This window comes from Leptonychotes weddellii, chromosome 11 (genome assembly GCF_054177405.1).
Source record: "Leptonychotes weddellii isolate Sample4059 chromosome 11, ASM5417740v2, whole genome shotgun sequence".
NCBI classification, from domain to species: domain Eukaryota; kingdom Metazoa; phylum Chordata; class Mammalia; order Carnivora; family Phocidae; genus Leptonychotes; species Leptonychotes weddellii.
Genome location: NC_138379.1, coordinates 51,039,972 through 51,058,039, shown reverse-complemented (window position 1 = coordinate 51,058,039; position 18,068 = coordinate 51,039,972). Strand labels below are relative to the sequence as shown.

The following is an 18,068-nucleotide window of genomic DNA, read 5'->3' as shown; positions in this document are numbered from 1 at the left end:
CGCCTGGGTGGCTCAGTCGGTTGAGCGACTGCCTTCGGCTCAGGTCATGATCCCAGGGTCCTGGGATCGAGTCCCACATCGGGCTCCCTGCTCTGCGGGGAGCCTGCTTCTCCCTCTCCCACTCCCCCTGCTTGTGTTCCCTCTCTCGCTGTGTCTCTCTCTGTCAAATAAATAAATAAAATCTTAAAAAAAAAAAAAACTGTAAGGGGGAGAGGGAGAGGGATTGGATTCTCTGGGCTTTAGATCTTTAAGGGGAATTTGTAATGTGTTGTTATGATGTGTCCTGTACCTCAGCGTCAAGTTTAGTATCGAATAAATACTTGTTGCAGTAATGAACTAGGCTCAGTATAAAAACTAACTGGAATCACTTGCCTGTTTCACCTTATATTGCATGTAGAATATTTGCCCGAATTTCAAAAACTTTTTATTATAGCAAATTTAAATCATATACAAAAGTAGAGAAAATAGTACAGTGATCTACACACACACACACACACACACACAATTATTTTTAAACACATCGCAGATGTAGTATTTCATTCAGTAGTTCAGAATATATATTTTAAAATATGTATTTTTGTTGGTATATCTTACACCTGTAATGGATTGTTTAAATTATTATTTTTTTTTATTGAGACATACTGGACAGTATTATATTAGTTCTAGGTGTACAGCATAGTGATTCGGCAACTCTGTACCTTACGCTATTCTGACCAGAAGTGCGGCTCCCATCTGTCACCATACAACATTATTACAACACCACTGACTATATTCTCTATGCTGTACCTTTTACTACCATGACTTACTCATTCTTTTTTTTAATTTTAAACATTTTTTAATTTAAATTCAATCAATTAAAATGTAATGTAGTATTGGTTTCAGAGGTAGAGGTCAGTGATTCATCAGTCTTCTATAACACCCAGTGCTCATTACATCACGTGCCCTCCTTAATGTCCATCACCCAGTTACCCTATCCCCCCACCCACCTCCCCTCCAGCAACCCTCAGTTTGTTTCCTATGATTAAGAGTCTCCTATGGTTTGTCTCCCTCTCTGGCTTCGTCTTGTTTCATTTTTTCCTCTCTTCCCCTGTGATCCTCTGTTAAAATATGTATTTTTTTAATTGTGGTCAAATACACATAAAATTAACTATCTTAACCATTTTTGAGTGTATAGTCCAGTATTGTTAAATATATTCACAATCTCCAGTGTCTTTTTTTATTTTTTAATAATCTTAATTTTTAAAAATAGTTTTAGATTTATGGAAAAGTTGCGAAGATAGTGCAGAGTTCCTGTGCCCCTCACCCACTTTCCCCTAATGTTACCATTTTATATAAAACTATGATACTTTCATCAAGACTAAAAAACCGTATTGTACACCTGAAACTAATATAACACTGTATGTTAACTGGAATTAAAATTAAAACTTAAAAAAAAAAAAGACTGAAAAACCAACATTGGTACATTCAGATGTCACCAGTTTTTCCACTAATGTTCTTTTTCTTTCCAGGATCCAACCAGGATACTACATTACTACATTTAGTTTACCCTGAATTTTAAAGTGATATTTCCCTTTTAAATCTCCTAGAAAAGGTATATGGAAGGAGCATTTCTCTTTGCTGTTCTTCTACACTTGAAGCACATCTACCTCTACGTAGCACCAGCTTATGGTATATACCTGCTACGATCTTACTGTTTCACTGCAAATAAACCAGGCAAGTTTCAGTGATAAAAGCAAAACCTTTATTTTATTTTTCATTGGCTTGGCAGTTTGCCTCATGAGAGGATTTTATGAGGCACAACAGATACCGCTCGACTATTTTTTTTTTTTAAGATTATTTATTTATTTGACAGAGCGGGAGAGCACAAGTAGGGAGAGTGGCAGAGGGAGAGGGAGAGGCAGATTCCCCACTGAGCAGGGATCCCAATGTGGGGCTGGATCCCAGGACCCCAGGATCACCACCTGAGCCGAAGGCAGACGTTTAACCAACTGAGCCACCTAGGCATCCCTGAGATACCTCTCAACTATTGATCCTACAAACCCTTTACCCATTCTGACTTTTCTTTGTGCTCTTGCCACATCGTAAAGATGGTGTACTGTTGGGATACTTCTAGATTTAGCACATTGTATAAGTTATCCATGGTTGTCCATGCTCCTAGTAATGGTAATGTTGCTTTTCTGTAGATGGGTCCATCCGATGGAACAGTTTCAGCTTTGTCCGTCTTATTTCCCTGGGACTGATTGTTTTCCTAGTTTCCGCTCTTTCATTGGGTCCTTTCCTAGCCTTGGTAAGTCTTATTTTTTTTTAATAAAGTAGTATGTGTTTTTTGTTGTTGCTGCTGCTGTTGTTTAGAAAAAAAATAATAAAACCAAAAATGTATAAAATAAGCAAAACTACTTTTTTTCTTACTCCTCCCCAATGTGACTCCCCAAAAACAGAATGGTATTCTTTCCAACATTTTTGTTCATAATCAGATACGTATGTGTATATTTATATGTTTATATGTCTCTCACACACATAGACACACACACTCAGAATCGATAATCATTGTTCACAGATTTCCATATTTGCTAATTTGCCTAGTTGCTATAATTTATTTGTAACCCCCAAATCGGTACTCGTGGTGTTTTCACAGTCATTCACTGACAGCAAACATTCAAAGTGCCTAGAATATTACGCATGTTCAACAGATATTTTTAAAAATTGTTCCCTTCTTCCCATACCCTGAATTCCACTAATTAATTTTAATTCCTGCTAAAACTGAAAAGCATCGCATCTTTTGTAAAGTCTTCCTTGGGGTCACCTTCTCGTCAGTAGACCTGGATAAGCTGCACTCTGTGTCCTCCTTTACACCATAAATTCTTCCCTTACTATGCTTCTCTCATAACAGCACGGGACTGGTATTCAGAGTATCTTGTCCCCCCTCAACAGATGAGGTTAGACAAGAGGAGGTTCTGACAACTGCTTAGGATCACACAACTACTTGAAGGAACAAAGACTGGAACTCAGACCTCATAACTTTCCACACCCCATGTCACATAGTTCCCTGGTTCTCTTTTTGAGTCTGGAAAAGATTGGTCACTGTTGAATCTCTTTTCTACAGAACCAGCTGCCTCAAGTCTTGTCCCGACTCTTCCCTTTCAAGAGGGGCCTCTGCCATGCATATTGGGCTCCAAACTTCTGGGCTTTGTACAATGCTTTGGACAAAGTGCTCTCCGTCATTGGTATAGTAGCAAGCCTTCTTACTTAGACAATGAATTTGGAAAGGACGAGTCACATTGGAAAATGGAAAACACTGCTTTGTGTTTGGAATGTGGCTGAAGTGTTTGTTCTGCAGCTGTGCATTCCAGCTTTCAGAATGAACGGGGGAGCAGCTCTAAGAACTAAGATCTTCAGGGCAGTAGACAGACTATGCTCCTTACGAAAGCTGTTTGTGGCCATGACCTTGTTGATCCATTCCTTGGGAAAAAAATGAGAGTAAGATGTTATTCGGCAGTTAATCCTGCTTTTAAACTTAGTATGTGCAGAAGGAAAGAAGAATGTATCAGTTGTGACTCTCGGTGTTAAGCCAGTAAGGAAAATGATAGCCATATATGAGATGAGAAGAAATGGGAAACCTAGGCTAGGCTTTTAAGTTTGGGTTGTGATTTAAAAAAAAAAAAAAAATTAAGATGGTCCTACTGAAAATAATTCATTCTAGAATAACTCGCAGTAGTTTGTGAATATAGCCTAGCTTGATGGGAAATGGTAGGATCAAGAGAAAGGTCGGCAAACTTTGTCTCGAGTGGGCCAGATAGTAAGTAGTTTAGGTTTTGCGGACCACATAAAATCTTTTTGTTTGTTTGTTTTACAACCTTGAAAAATATAAAAACTCTTCATAGCTTTGGGTCTGTACAAAAGTAAGTCACAGGCTGGAGATTTGGCCCTCAGGCTAGACTTTGCCAACCCCTGATCTAGAGTCTGATGGGTTGGTTGGAGGCCCACCTACATAAATTACTGGCCATGGCATTGATCAAGTCACTTGACTCTTCTAATGATTATAATTAGGGGATAATATAAGTGACTGTACCCATGCGCCATGTCATAAGAAACACACAGTAATAAAGAAATGCTAGGTTGTTAGTAGCAGGGGCCTTTGGAGCCAAACAGACCTGGGTTTAATTCTACCACTTACCACTTGTATGACTTTGGACAAGTTACACATCTCTGTGTGCCTCAGGGGCCTGAAAGTAATGGCTACAAAACTCTTGGCACATGATAGCCACCATTACTGTTTTTGGTACATACTTGTAGGAAATCATAATGTGATATTATCCCTCACCCACTGTGAATCCAGCCTTGATGTACCTGGATCCTTACAAGGAATTTCTTAGCATTTATATTTCAGAAACCTTAATCAACCAGCATGGTATGAGATTCAAGGGCCAATTTCCTTGTCTGAGTCAGGAAACTATGCTGTACCTTGTCTTTTATATCTGTCTCCTCAAAGATGTCTTACCTGGAAAGTCAGTGGCAGGAAGGTAGTTACTAGCTTTAAGAGAGAATCATCAGACTGAAGGGAAAAGGAAAGAGGTTAATGGATACAAAATATTTTGGTATTCCCTATTCCAATGCAAACAGCTGCTTTGCATTGTGTAATCTGAAGACCAGAGGCATTTTAGGTAGAATAGTACAGAATTTAGTCATATATCTTGACCTTGAAGCAGGAATAAGATTTAGTTGGTTGGTAAAATATGGTGTGCTATTGATAAAAACAAAACAAAATATCTACTTATTCTGTAGGTTTAGAATTGAAACTTCTTGATCGCAACAAAATTCCCAAGGCCTCAATGACAAGTGGTTTGGTTCAGCAGTTCCAACACACAGTCCTTCCTTCAGTGACTCCCATGGCCACCCTCATCTGCACTCTGATGGCCATATTGGTAAGAATTCACCCACGGTACCCATTTCTTGAGTTTTCTCTGCTTTTCTTATGTATGGCTGGTTAATTTCAGCTTTCAAGTTTTTCCAACCATAGGACAGATACCATGGCTGTGATCCTGTTGCAGATTGAGGTATTTCATAGCAATTCTTAGAGTAACTTTGAACACCTTAAGGAAAGATTTACCAGTAAAACCTCTGTGAGAAAGATCCCTCACTGCAGCTGTCAGATCATCTGTTCACCCTCAGATGAGGAAAAGAGAAAAGCCCAGGGAGGAGGGGCAAGGACTGCACTGGGGAGAAAAAGAGAAATGTGTGTAGTGGGGACATCCGGGTTTCTGCTGTTGTTTTCATCCATGGCTAACTAGTCAAAAATCCAAAGTTGTCTGGACTGCATGGATATTTTTGTCATGATGATGACCGTGAGTTAAGAGAGTCAACAATAGCTGTTTGAGCATCAAACATTGAATCTAACATGAGTCAGATGCTGTTAGAGGCTTCATTCATAGCTGTTTTTATGTTAGCGAACACATGCTCTCAATTTCATGATATAATTTTAGTGGGATTCAGTATAAATAACTCAGTCCTACCTATAATTACACTCAGCTTTAATTTTGGTTTCTAAATGATCAAGCCCAGCAAGACACCTGACCCCGCTTAATTAAATGGCAGTAATGGTAGGTAATTAAGCTCTGCTGGCCTGCTTGTTCCCATGTTCTAACTAAGGTAAAAACTTTTTTTAAAACCTCAGCCTCGTAAGCTACATGTAGAAGGCCATAGTTTTATTATTTTTTTTAAGTTTTTTTTTTTTTTTTAGGATTTTATCTACCCATTTGACAGAGAGAGAGATAGAGAGAGCACAAGCAGGGGGAGTGGCAGGCAGAGGGAGAGGGAGAAGCAGGCTTCCTGCCGAGCAAGGAGCTTGATTGGGATCATGACCTGAGCTGAAGGCAGACACTTAACGGACTGAGCCACCCAGGCACCCCCATAGTTTTATTATAAATTACACTCCAGCCCACAAAGCTAGGTACGTCTTTATTAATATGGCAAAATCTAATTTATTATTAGCCCCAAAATGTTTATGGACTTTTGTAGTTAGACCTAATGGGTTCAGTGACTACTAATTAACTAATTCTGAAGATGTAATAAGGGGTTTTACTGGATATCCTAGAACTTAATTTTATCATTTATTATTAATTCTGATGAACAGAATTACTTTAATGACTTAAATATGTATTTCCAAAAACGTTTTTTTTTCTGAGTAGTTTTTTTTTTTATAACTTCTGTTGGAATGTTCACAAAGTGATGAATTATCCCAGTTTAATGGAGAATAGCCTAAGATCTACGGTTTTTCAGAGATGATATAAATTGTATTTGTCTGAACAATGTTTCTGTAAAGCCTATTTTGAATGATATTGAGGTTTTATCTTTGCCTGTTGTTTCTAGCCCTCTGTTTTCTGTCTTTGGTTTAAACCTCAAGGGCCTAGAGGCTTTCTCCGATGTCTAATTCTGTGTGCCTTGAGCTCCTTCCTGTTTGGGTGGCACGTCCATGAAAAAGCCATACTCCTCGCAGTTCTCCCAATGAGGTAAGCAGATAACTCAGTCAGCTGGCATTTATGGCAGATTTCCCAATGACCCTATTGTTTTCTGTTTGATCTGTCCCTTCTTGACATGTCCCGTGGGATAGGCAAAGGCAAAGATATACAGGAACAAATTTATACTAGGACAGGACAGGAATTTTTAACTTGCGATTCCTGGACCTGTGAAATTGCACGTATTGTTTCTGCATTTTTTTGTTAAGGGGTACTGTAGTGATGAAGAACCATGATACCAGGCTGTTAGATCTGGATATTGAATGGCAGCATAGTATAGAAAAGTGTGGGCTTTGGTGTAATCACATCTGTGAAAATAGGGTTCCACAGTTTCTTGTTAAGTGTTATTAGTCAAAGTCAGCATGGAGTCCATAATGGAATAAAATCTAATGTTTGTATAGCACGTCACATTTTGCAGAACTATTCTGGGGGTTTTGGGGGGAGGGGTATTTTGGGGTTTTTTTGTTTGCATTTTTTTTGAGCCTCACAAAAACCTTTAAGGTAATTAGGATAAGTGGATATCATCCCCTGTCTTAACATCTACAGAAACTGGGGCTCAGAGAGTTTAAGTGACTTACCCAAAGCCACACAGCTAGCAAATAGCACAGTTAGGACTGAAACCTGATGTTATTGCTGATTCCCTCGATCTTTCACTGTACCATGCTTAAAAAAAAAAACAAAAAACTAAATGTAATAGTGTCCGTTCTGTATAAAATTAAAGCCTGATAGATGATAATAGAACTTGAGATGTTTCTTAAATCCTGAGAGAAATCATTTAAGCTCTGAAGGAACCATAAGCAAATTTGTCACATCAGTATACCGCTTGACTGGATTCATTCAGCAATGTGGAGTTTCCAAATTAAGAAATATAGCAAAACTTCTAATGTCTTTGGTTAGAATTCATACTAAGCACCATCAGGCACAGGGCACCACCCAAGAGAAGAGCTATAGGGTTGGAAACTCCTAAGTACTGTTTCCCTGGCTACCACCACTAGGCAGCTCCCAATCCGACAACATCCCTTTCTCTGGAGACGGCATTACTTAGGGAAGCAAGACTCTTTTTGAATACTCCCCAGTTCAGTGTGGTACATTCTTCTATCAGTTGCTTAAATTTTCCCACTAAATTAATATTCTCAATTGATTTGGACTTGCAGCAAAGATCAGTATGTTATCTTATGCTTAAGCCAGTTCTAGATGCAGTTTATTCAAGCTATCTGTAGTGCAAGTTTCAGTTGTTGTTTTAAGGAATTATTATAAGAATTTTTATTTTTAGCCTTCTGTCTGTGGGAAAAGCAGGAGATGCTTCAATTTTTCTGATTCTGACCACAACAGGACATTATTCCCTCTTCCCTCTGCTCTTCACTGCACCAGGTAAACAGCTTTTTTAATTAAGTAATTAATTTATTTATTTATTTAGAGAGAGAGAGAGAGATTTGATTGCCATGCCTTTTTCATCAGGGCCTAGAGATCAATACTATCTGAGTTAAACAACCTTAAAATCTCTTGGAAGAAGAGAGCTCATCCATTATCTTAAATAAAACCCCTACTTTGTCACGTTATCCTCAGTATCTTTAGATGTCACAAAAATGCACTGTTAAGCTCAAAAAGCTTTGCTAGCACTATATAGCTGTGTCAATGTGCTTATTATATTGCCTTAAGTATCACAGATCATTTTCTTACCAACTGAATTATCATCTGTATTTTTTCTTTATTCTTTTAACAGAACTTCCCATTAAAATCTTACTCATGTTACTATTTACCATCTATAGTATTTCCTCACTGAAGACTCTCTTCAGGTAATCCAAAAAAGTATATTTAAAATTATGTTTGCTCTTGTGAAATGTTTACTCCTAAATGGTCAGCTAAGCCTTTAAAAAATATTTTTTAAGTTGTAACAGTAATAGAACAGCATTACAAAAAATTGGCAAATTTTTTTTAGGGAAAAATTACCCATAATCCTATTACTCTGACATGACAACATAGTTCATGTCTTTATTTTGAGGGAATATTTGAGGAGGGACTACCTAGCTTAAATTAAAACCTTATATGAAAACTAAAAATTGGAATGTAAAATATACAGTATGAGTAAAACCATGTAAATATAGATGCATAAAGCTAAAATACATGTAAAAATTCTTGTTATAGAATTATGGGTGGAATTTTTTTCTCTTTTAAACTTAATATAACATTACCTGTATAATTTTTTTTTAAGATTTTATTTATTATTTGAGAGAGAGCATGCATGAGCAGGGAGAGGGGCAGAAGGGGAAGGAGAGAATCTCAAGCCAACTCTCTGCGCAGCGCAGAGCCTGACACAGGGCTCAGTCTCACCACCCTGAGATCCTGACCTGAGCTGAAACCAAGAGTCGGAGGCTTAACCAACTGAGCCTCTCAGGTGTATAATTTTTTAAAGCTTCCCTATGATTCATATCTGATTGTGTCCATGAGCCTCATATACTTAATTATATTAAAATTCAGTTATTACCATATGACCCAGCAATTGGACTCTTAGGCGTATACCCAAAAGAACTGAATACAGCAGGGCGCCTGGGTGGTTCAGTCTGTTAAGTGTCTGCCTTCAGCTCAGGTCATGATCCCAGGGTCCTGGGTTCGAGCTCCGCATCAGGCTCCCTGCTCAGCAGGGGGCCTGCTTCTCCCTCTCCCTCTGCTCCCCTGCTCCTGCTCTCTTTCTCTCTCAAATAAATAAGTAAAAAATCTTAAAACAAAGAACTGAAAACAGGGACTCAGATACTTGTACACCAGTGTTCATTGCAGCATTATCCTGCAGCATCATCCACAGTAGCGGACAGAGATTGTATGAACTATCTAGAATAGGCAAATTCCCAGAGACAAAAAGTAAATTAGAGGTTACAGAGTAGGGGTGGGGGAGGAGGAATGGGCAGTGATTATTGCTTAATGTTTCCAGAGATTCTGTTGGGGTGATGACAATGTTTTGAAAGTGGATAGTGGTAAAATGGTAGCACCACTTTGTCAATCTACTTAATGGTCCTTCCCCTTCTGCCCCTAATGGTCCTAACCTTAAAAATGGTTAAATAGCAAATTGTATGTGATTTTATCAAAACAAAAACATTTTACAAACCATCAATTGATATTGTTTACCATATTCTGTCTCTAGTATCACAACATCCAGCTGCCTTTCCTCCTCCAGACGCACAGCCGATTCTCTCACCAGGTGATGGCGTAGGTGGATGATGATTGGCTGAATTTGGATCGTGGAGATAATGCAGTGCTATATCATTATCAATTTTTTCTAAATGTGAAATTTAATGCACTCTTTTGACTCTAGCTCTGACTGCTCTTCACATCAGGACAGTGCAAGTGGGAAGCTTTAGCTGAGAAATGTTTGCTACACCAAAATGACGTGTTTAAAATCAGACTTTTCTCTCCTTTTTTTCTTCAGAAAAGAAAAGCCTCTTTTTAATTGGATGGAAACTTTCTACCTCCTTGGCCTGGGGCCTCTGGAAGTCTTCTGTGAGTTTGTATTCCCTTTCACCTCCTGGAAGCTGAAGTACCCCTTTATCCCTTTGTTACTGACCTCAGTGTATTGTGCAGTGGGCATCACATATGCTTGGTTCAGACTGTATGTTTCAGTATTGACTGACCCTCCTATCCGCAAGACAAAGAAACAATGAATAAAGGAACTGCTTGGATGTATTCCAAACAATTATTTCATGGGAAATTAATCAGAACTTGAAGAAAGTTGCTGGTGGCATGAACCATTCATTTCAGTTGTTCTGTTTGGAGGACCATTCTTCTAAACTTGGCCTTGCCCAGCCTAGCAACCTGATTGTCACCATGGTGAGAAGCCATTTGTCCTCCAAAAGCAATGAAACACATTTGAAACAAATCTCGCCTTGCCCTGTTAAAATTGTCTGAGATCATTGGACTGCTGTGCTTGCTCAAGGCAAGCAGGGAGTCTACCAACGGCATGATTATTTGTAGCCTGTGATGACCATGGTCAGGCTGTAAAGCATAATTAGAATCATGTGCTAAGGGAAATGTAAATAAAATGCTGTTTTGTATTTCTGGACAAAAATGTTTTGGATCATTACCAGCTTCTACACTTTCCTGTTGGTGTGCACGCAAGCACATGGTGTGCTGTCCCTATTCTATAAATCTTGTTCCAGGAGATTTTTTTTTTTTTTTCACTGGAATCATACAATGACAATACTCACAAAGCCAGGGGGGGAATGTTTAATGAACTGGTTTGGCCTGTCAGCAGAGGCTATAAACCACATCTACGCCTGCATTTAGTTAAGGACATCTTGTCCAGTTCATTTATTCTAACAGCAAGCAGTTAGTTTTTGATAAGGCTGCCACTTCTTAAACTTTCCTCATGTGAACAAACTTAAGTGGTTTTTTAGTGGTTTTTGCAGCCTGGCCTTCTGTAAGAGTACTTCATACACACTTTTTATCCAGGACCTCAGTCTGCCTAATACCTACTGCACGCTCAAATTCAGCCAACATTTATCTAGCCAACACCAGGAACTTTCACACATTTTCTTTACCCATTATCCCTTAGAAGAGCAGAGTCCAAAGCCAATGGCAGCCTGGGATGCTAATCCAGCTATGTGCCATCCCTTAAATTCACTCAACTCTCTGAGACTTCCTTTGAGTCTCATTGAAGAGATAAAGAGAGGAATTTTGCCAAAGGGGGAGAGAAGCATAGCCCCTATGGCCTGTTTTCCTCACCACAGTCCCCCTCGCACTTTGGGTTCCAGCTGTCCTAACTGAAAATTGCCAGAGTGCCATGCTATAGTGTACCTCTGCTTTCTTTCATTCATTCTGCTTCCTCTTTCTGTCTCTCGGCTGACTTTTCTACCCTGTCATCTGATTGTACATACTTCAAGAGCAAACATAACTGCTACCAGATCTATGAATATACAGGTAGTACAGTGTAGTGATTAAGAGTAGGAACCCTGACTTAAAATCCTGCCTCCAGGGGCACCTGGGTGGCTCAGTCGTTAAGCGTCTGCCTTCGGCTCAGGTCATGATCCCAGGGTCCTGGGATCGAGCCCCGCATCGGGCTCCCTGCTCGGCGGGAAGTCTGCTTCTCCCTCTGCCACTCCCCCTGCTTGTGTTCCCTCTCGCTGTCTGTCTCTGTCAAATAAATAAATAAAATCTTTAAAAAAAAAAAAAAAATCCTGCCTCCGTCATTTTCTGTCTGTAGCCAAGTTATTTAGCCGTCCTTTGCCTCTATGTCCTTGTCTCTAAAATGATCACCAAAAAAATTAGAACCCCGCCTGACACATGAATGTTCAATAAATATCACTTGATATTTTTATGAATCCTTTCCTCTCCCTCTCCAGTCTCTCCCCCTCCCCCAGAATTGAGTACCCTCACCATGGGTGCTCCCATGCTGGGGAGTCTCCTTCTACCATTAACTTGTTTATGTATTCCCCAGGACACACTAGCAGTTTGAGAGCAGAAACCACACTTGCCCTTAATAGCCCCAGTTTTTGACACAGTTGAATGAATCATGACCACACAGGCCATGATTAAAATCCAGGTGTTTACTAATACCAACATTAACACAAGAGACTCAGTGAAGTTCCCATCTTGGCCAATTGGTGTGCAAGCCAAAAAAAAAAAAAAAAAACCAGAAGTTAAATTTGGACGCATCTCTACAAGGCCAAATTTAATTGTACTTTGTAGGTGGTTCTGTGAAGTCGGAAGAGCTTATCTGTGCAGAGATTTCCAGAATATTCTGCAGAGCCTGGGATGTTCTTGAGAGTTGCCTCAGAGGCTCTGAGCCCTGTCCCATCTTTTACCAAAGCAAATATGCTTTGATCTATTTCATATATTGGGCTTCACATAAATTTTTGTTTAACCAAAAAGTTCAAAGTCCAAATATATTCTCTTTAAAGCAACTTAACCTCTTATGTTATCAGATCAGGAGGGAAATGGCTCCAGAGACAGGAATGGCTTGTTGGTGCCAACACAGACTAGAACCCAGACTTCCGGCCGACAACCCATGACTCCCAAGTACGACACATCATATTCATGTATTTAGACTTTGTGAGCTGTGGCCCGTTTTCAAGAACAAAATTCCTAGGTTTCAGCAGTTGGTAAATAAACCAAAGTGCTGCTTCCAAATGTTCTGAAATCTAGAATTAAGCAATGTCAAGAACAAGCTAAGGTTACTATCAAAATTTAAATAAGATATAAAAATAACTCATTTTTTACCTGCTCTTTAATTTGTATGCAGTGTGCCAACGCTTAATAAGGTAAAAGAAAAGAAAGGTGGGAGGGACTTGGTATTCTTGGTCAGTGTCTTTCTCCAGGCAGGGGGGTAGAGCCAGAACCGGAAGGGAGCTACGGGGAAGAGGCGCTGCCTTTCCAGCCTAAAACTGGCACGGCTTTCCTTGTTCATGACTCCCGCCCAAAAGCTGCTCCTTGCGAAGGAAGCACTTCAGTGTCAGAGAGATGCCCCCTACGTGTAGCCCAGGTGGCTGTTTGCAGTTAGTGGGACAGAAAAGCATTCAGCAACATACGGCCTTTGAAAAAGATGTTTTACTCTTGAGTAGTTTGATGAAATTACATTTCCAGCATGATTGTGGTAAAAAGCAAATCTTGTAACCCCTCTCTCCCCTTTCTTGTGCTTCAAAGAAGCAGGCTACTATGCTAATGGCAGCAGAGATTAGAACAGACTTATAAACCTCAAAAGCTTGAATCAATACAGCCATTAGTATCTCACGATGAAGTCCCATTTGCAGCATCCTCGTTTTATAGAAAGGTCGATAAATGTACCGGTTTTTTGTTTTGGTCTCAGGAGTCGGAAATGAAAACAATATGCTTGTATACATAAAACAACTATGAAAAGGACAGGACCCAAAATACACCTATGTACAGAATCACAGAACTTTAGAATCCTAGAAAGGCTCTCAGAAGATCACTCAGGCCACAGTCATTTTTTACAGTTTTGATGACAGAATAAATAGGCAGTGTGGAGGTGTTCACCGCTTTGGAAAACAGCCCCTCCCATGTTTCGTAGGGCAGTTAGTGCTGAATTAATATTTTTCTCCCTCTGACTTTTACCAGTTAGTCTCTGGAGCAGTACATAATGAGGTTCTACTCCCATTTGTGACAGCCCTTCAAGTGATCCACCAAGGGAAAATCCCATATTTGTGTCCCCTTCTGTTGGGTGCCAAGTATTCTGTGAGGGAATCAAATTCATTCGTTAAAAAGAATTCACTGAATTCCTACTGTTTTGTACTGTGCTAGGTGCTAGAGATCAAAAAGTAAATGAGAGACATATTCCTGCTTTCAAGGAATTTATATTCTAGTGGCTGGAGGGTCATGAAAGCCAGAAAGAGTAGCATGCGTTGAAGTTGGAGAAGTAGGCAAGGTCCAAGTCATGTAGGGTCTTTTAGGCCATTGTAAGGAATTAAATTTTATTTTAACTACAATGGGAACAAAAGGGTTTAAAATTTGCTGAATTGCATTTTCATGTATATGGAGCAAAATTCAGAAGGTCCGCAGCCACCGAGTTCCCCTACCAAGAGCGCAACCATTGCTATCAACATCTTGTGTATCATTCCAGAGATACCAGACATACTCTATGCACAGACAAGTGTTTATATACACACAAATGATACCATTATACTCATGTTATGGCCTTGCCTTCTTTATCCCCTTAGTGTATTTTGGAGTTCATTCCATTATCAGAACATATAAAATGGCATCATGCTTCTCATAGCTGCATAATACCTGCATCAGTTATCTATTGCTGCATAACAAACTTCATGGCTGAAAACAGCACATTTCTTATCTCAAAATCTCTAGGTTGAGAGTCCACATGCAGCCTATCGGGTCCTCTGCTTTGGGGTCTCTCACAGGCTGCGGTTAAGGTGTCACTTGGAGCTGTGTTCTCATCTCAAGGTTTGACTGGGGACTGATGTGCTTTCATGCTCACACAGTTGTTGGCAGAATGCAGTTCTTTGTGGGTTGCAGAACTGATGTCCTCAGTTTCTTGCTGACTGTTGGGTAGAGGCGACCCTCAGTTGCCTGCCGTGTATGCCTCTCCATAAGGTAACTCACAACATAGCAGCAGGCCTTATCAAACTAAGCAAGGGAGAGAGTCTGCTAGCAAGACAGATGTACATTATCTTATGTGATATAATCATGGAAGTGACATCCGGTCACCTTTGCCCCATTCTGTATATTGGAAGGAAGTCACATGTCCCACCCACACCGAAAGGGAGGGTATTACACTTGGCATGAGTACCAGGAGGCAGAGATAATGGGGGGCCATTTTAGAGTATGTCCATTAAGGTATCCATTATATAGATGGACCATAATTTATTTAACAAGTTTCCTCTTAGTGGACCTTTAAGTTGTTTCCAGTATATTTGCTAGTATAAATACTGCAATAAGTATTGATACTTCATTCTGCACATGTCCTAGGATTGATTGCACACATCATAGGATTAAATTTCTAGAAGTGGTTTCTGGGTTGAAAGCTAAGTGCATTTAAAATTTGGTTGGGGTGCTTGGGTGGCTCAGTTGGTTAAGCAACTGCCTTTGGCTCAGGTCATGATCCCAGTGTCCTGGAATCGAACCCCATGTTGGGCTGCCTGCTAAGCAGGGAGTCTGTTTCTCCCTCTCCCTCTGCCTGCCTCTCCCACTGCTTGTGCTCTTTCTCTCTCTCTCTCAAATAAATAAATAAAATCTTTGAAAAATAAAAAATAAAATTTGGTTGATTGCAACCACGTGGATAGAACTAGAGGATATTATGCTAAGCGAAATAAGTCAATCAGAGAAAGACAAATACCATATGATCTCATTCATATGTGGAATTTAAGAAACGAAACAGCATAGCGGAAGGATAGCATAGGCAAAGGGAGGGAAAAATAACACAAGATGAAATCAGAGAGGGACACAAACCAAAAGAGACTCTTAACAATAGGAAACAAACTGAGGGTTGCTGGAGGGAAGAAGGGTGGGGGGATGTGGTAGCTGGGTGATGGGCATTAAGGAGGGCATGTGATGTGATGAACACTGGGTGTTATATACAACTGATGAATCACTGAACTCTACCTCTGAAACTAGTAATACACTATATGTTAATTAATTGACTGTAAATAAAATAAAATGTAAATAAATAAATTAAATTTGGTTGAATATTTGTTGTTGCCAAATTAGTCATAAAAAGCATACCACCTGGGGATACCTGGCTGGCTCAGCTGGTACAGCATGCAATTCTTGATCTCAGGATCGTGAGTTCAAACCCCATGTTGGGCATAGAGCAACTTAAAAAAGAAAAAAAGAAAGAAAAGAAAAATTGTGCCAGTTCATGTTCCACAGGCAATGCATGAGGATGGTGGCTTCCCCCACAAACTTGCCAACTTCGTGTATCATCAATCTTTTGATCTTTGCCAATGATGTCTGAGTCATTTTCTTTTTTTTTTTTTTAAAGATTTTATTTATTTATTTGACAGAGAGAGACATAGCGAGAGCAGGAACACAAGCAGGGGGAGTGGGAGAGGGAGAAGCAGGCCTCCCACAGAGCAGGGAGCCCATTGTGGGGCTCGATCCCAGGACCCTGGGATCATGACCTGAGCTGAAGGCAGACGCCTAACGACTGAGCCACCCAGGCGCCCGTCTGAGTCATTTTCATTTGCAGTTCTCTTACTGGAGAGATTAGAATCTTTTCACATGTTTAAGAGACATTTGTATTTTCTCTTCTGAAAACTATATTCTTTGCCACTTTTCCTATTAGATTTTTTACTTTTTCGGGGCTCAGTTGGTTGAGTGTCTGTCTTCGGCTGGGGTCGTGATCCTGGGGTCCTGGGATCAAGCCCCACATCAGGTTCCCTGCTCAGAGGGAGCCTGCTTCTCCCTCTCCCCTTGCCTGCCACTCCTCCTGCTTATGCTCTCTCTCTCTGTCAAATAAATATATAAAATCTTTAAAAAAAAAAAGATTTTTTACTTTTTCTTATTGACCAGTAGGTCAATATATATTTTTTAAAACTCATTCCACTTGTGAAGAATTACCTGGGTGCAAGACTGGAGTTTGACAGAAGAGTGGTGGCAGGGTGATGGAGAAGCATATGGGCTTGGAGTTGGAATTGACAGGAGTTGGAAATGGAAATGGATTCAGTGTAGGGCTTGGGGGTAAGGACGGACCCCTTGTGGCCCCTGTATTTCGTGTGTTGCATCTGGATGGTTCGTGGCACCATTCGCTAAGATGGGAAAATTGCAGAAGAAGCAAGAAGATGGTAAGGTGGTATATGAGCTTTGTTTTGCAAATTGTAAAAAGAAAAACTAGGACCTTGGTTTGGAAAGATTTTATTTTTTTTAAAAGATTTTATTTATTTATCTGAGAGAGAGAGAGCATGAGCAGGGGGAGGGGCAGAGGGAGAAGGAGAAGCAGACTCCCCACTGAGCAGGGATTCCCAGACTCGGGGCTCGATCCCAGGACCCCAGGATCATGACCTGAGTCAAAGGCTGACACTTAACTGCTTAACCAACCGAGTCACCCAGGCGCCTCTGGAAAGATTTTCTTAAAGACACAAAACAAAGGATAAAGAAAAAGATTAGATTGATAAATTTTACTAAATTAGAATTTTAACTTCTGTGACTTCTGTGTAATAGGTGGCCTTATAAACAAAGTTAAAAGACAGACAACAAATTAGGGGACAGTATTTAATAATATATAAAACAAAAGATTCATATTACCTCACACAAGAAGTTTCTACAAATCATTTATAAAAAGACAACTCTAAAGGAAATAAGCAAAATATATGAATAGGCAACCAAACAGAACGAAACCTAAATGGAACCCAAATGGAAAATAACTGTTTTCACTGGATAATAGAAAAATACAAATTAAAACAAGATTGAGATCCCATTTTTCACCATCAGATAAGGAAAAATTAAAGTCTAACAATAGAAAACATTGCTACTTTCACATATGTTCTGGATGGAAATGGAAATTGAATCAGTCTTTTTATAAAGCAATTTGATGGTATCTAGTAAATCAAAATTTCATATGTTTTGAAACTCAGCAGTTCTAGTTCTAAATACAGACCCTTAAGAAACTCTTGAACAAGGAGAGATCACAACCAACACCAAAGAAATACAATTATAAGAACATATTATGAGCAACTATATGCCAGCCAATTAGATACTCTGGACGAAATGGATGCATTCCTAGAGATGTATAAACTACCAAAACTGAACCAGGAAGAAATAGAAAACCTGAACAGACCTATAACCACTAAAGAAATTGAAGCAGTCATCAAAAATCTCCCAACAAACAAAAGCCCAGGGCCAGATGGCTTCCCAGGGGAATTCTACCAAACATTTAAAGAAGAATTAATACCTATTCTTCTGAAACTGTCCCAAAAATAGAAATGGAAGGAAAACTTCCAAACTCATTTTATGAGGCCAACATTACCTTGATCCCCAAACCATACAAAGACCCCATCAAAAAGGAAAATTACAGACCAATATCCTTGATGAACATGGATGCAAAAATTCTCACCAAAATACTAGCCAATAGGATCCAACAGTACATTAAAAGGATTATTC

At 39.6% G+C, this 18,068-nt stretch overlaps 2 protein-coding genes and 1 long non-coding RNA gene across 10 annotated transcripts in view; 2 read left to right on the top strand and 1 right to left on the bottom strand.

The window, feature by feature from the left end:
• Window positions 1-10,555, top strand: part of ALG8 (ALG8 alpha-1,3-glucosyltransferase) — a 25,080-nt gene extending 14,525 nt beyond the window's left edge. For 4 of the 8 annotated variants that reach the window (XM_081798902.1, XM_081798905.1, XM_006739517.3 and 1 more), the window contains 8 exons: window positions 1,587-1,713; window positions 2,184-2,287; window positions 3,104-3,224; window positions 4,783-4,922; window positions 6,367-6,506; window positions 7,786-7,883; window positions 8,236-8,308; window positions 9,934-10,555. In XM_081798902.1, the coding sequence (XP_081655028.1) occupies window positions 1,587-1,713; window positions 2,184-2,287; window positions 3,104-3,224; window positions 4,783-4,922; window positions 6,367-6,506; window positions 7,786-7,883; window positions 8,236-8,308; window positions 9,934-10,165 (1,035 nt within the window). In that variant the 3' untranslated portion in view covers window positions 10,166-10,555. The remainder of the gene's footprint in view (window positions 1-1,586; window positions 1,714-2,183; window positions 2,288-3,103; window positions 3,225-4,782; window positions 4,923-6,366; window positions 6,507-7,785; window positions 7,884-8,235; window positions 8,309-9,933) is intronic. The other 4 variants (XM_081798903.1, XM_081798904.1, XM_081798907.1 and 1 more) reach the window with 3 other exon arrangements.
• Window positions 10,556-13,028: 2,473 nt separating this feature from the next.
• Window positions 13,029-16,510, bottom strand: LOC145716229 (uncharacterized). Its single transcript, XR_014138771.1, has 2 exons — window positions 15,696-16,510; window positions 13,029-13,689 (listed from the first exon to the last, which is right to left on the bottom strand). It is a non-coding gene; the product is annotated as an uncharacterized LOC145716229 (long non-coding RNA).
• A 212-nt stretch (window positions 16,511-16,722) lies between these two features.
• NDUFC2 (NADH:ubiquinone oxidoreductase subunit C2) overlaps window positions 16,723-18,068 on the top strand; it is a 9,137-nt gene continuing 7,791 nt past the window's right edge. The window contains exon 1 of the mRNA XM_081797332.1: window positions 16,723-16,753. Within this exon, the coding sequence (XP_081653458.1) occupies window positions 16,723-16,753 (31 nt within the window). The remainder of the gene's footprint in view (window positions 16,754-18,068) is intronic.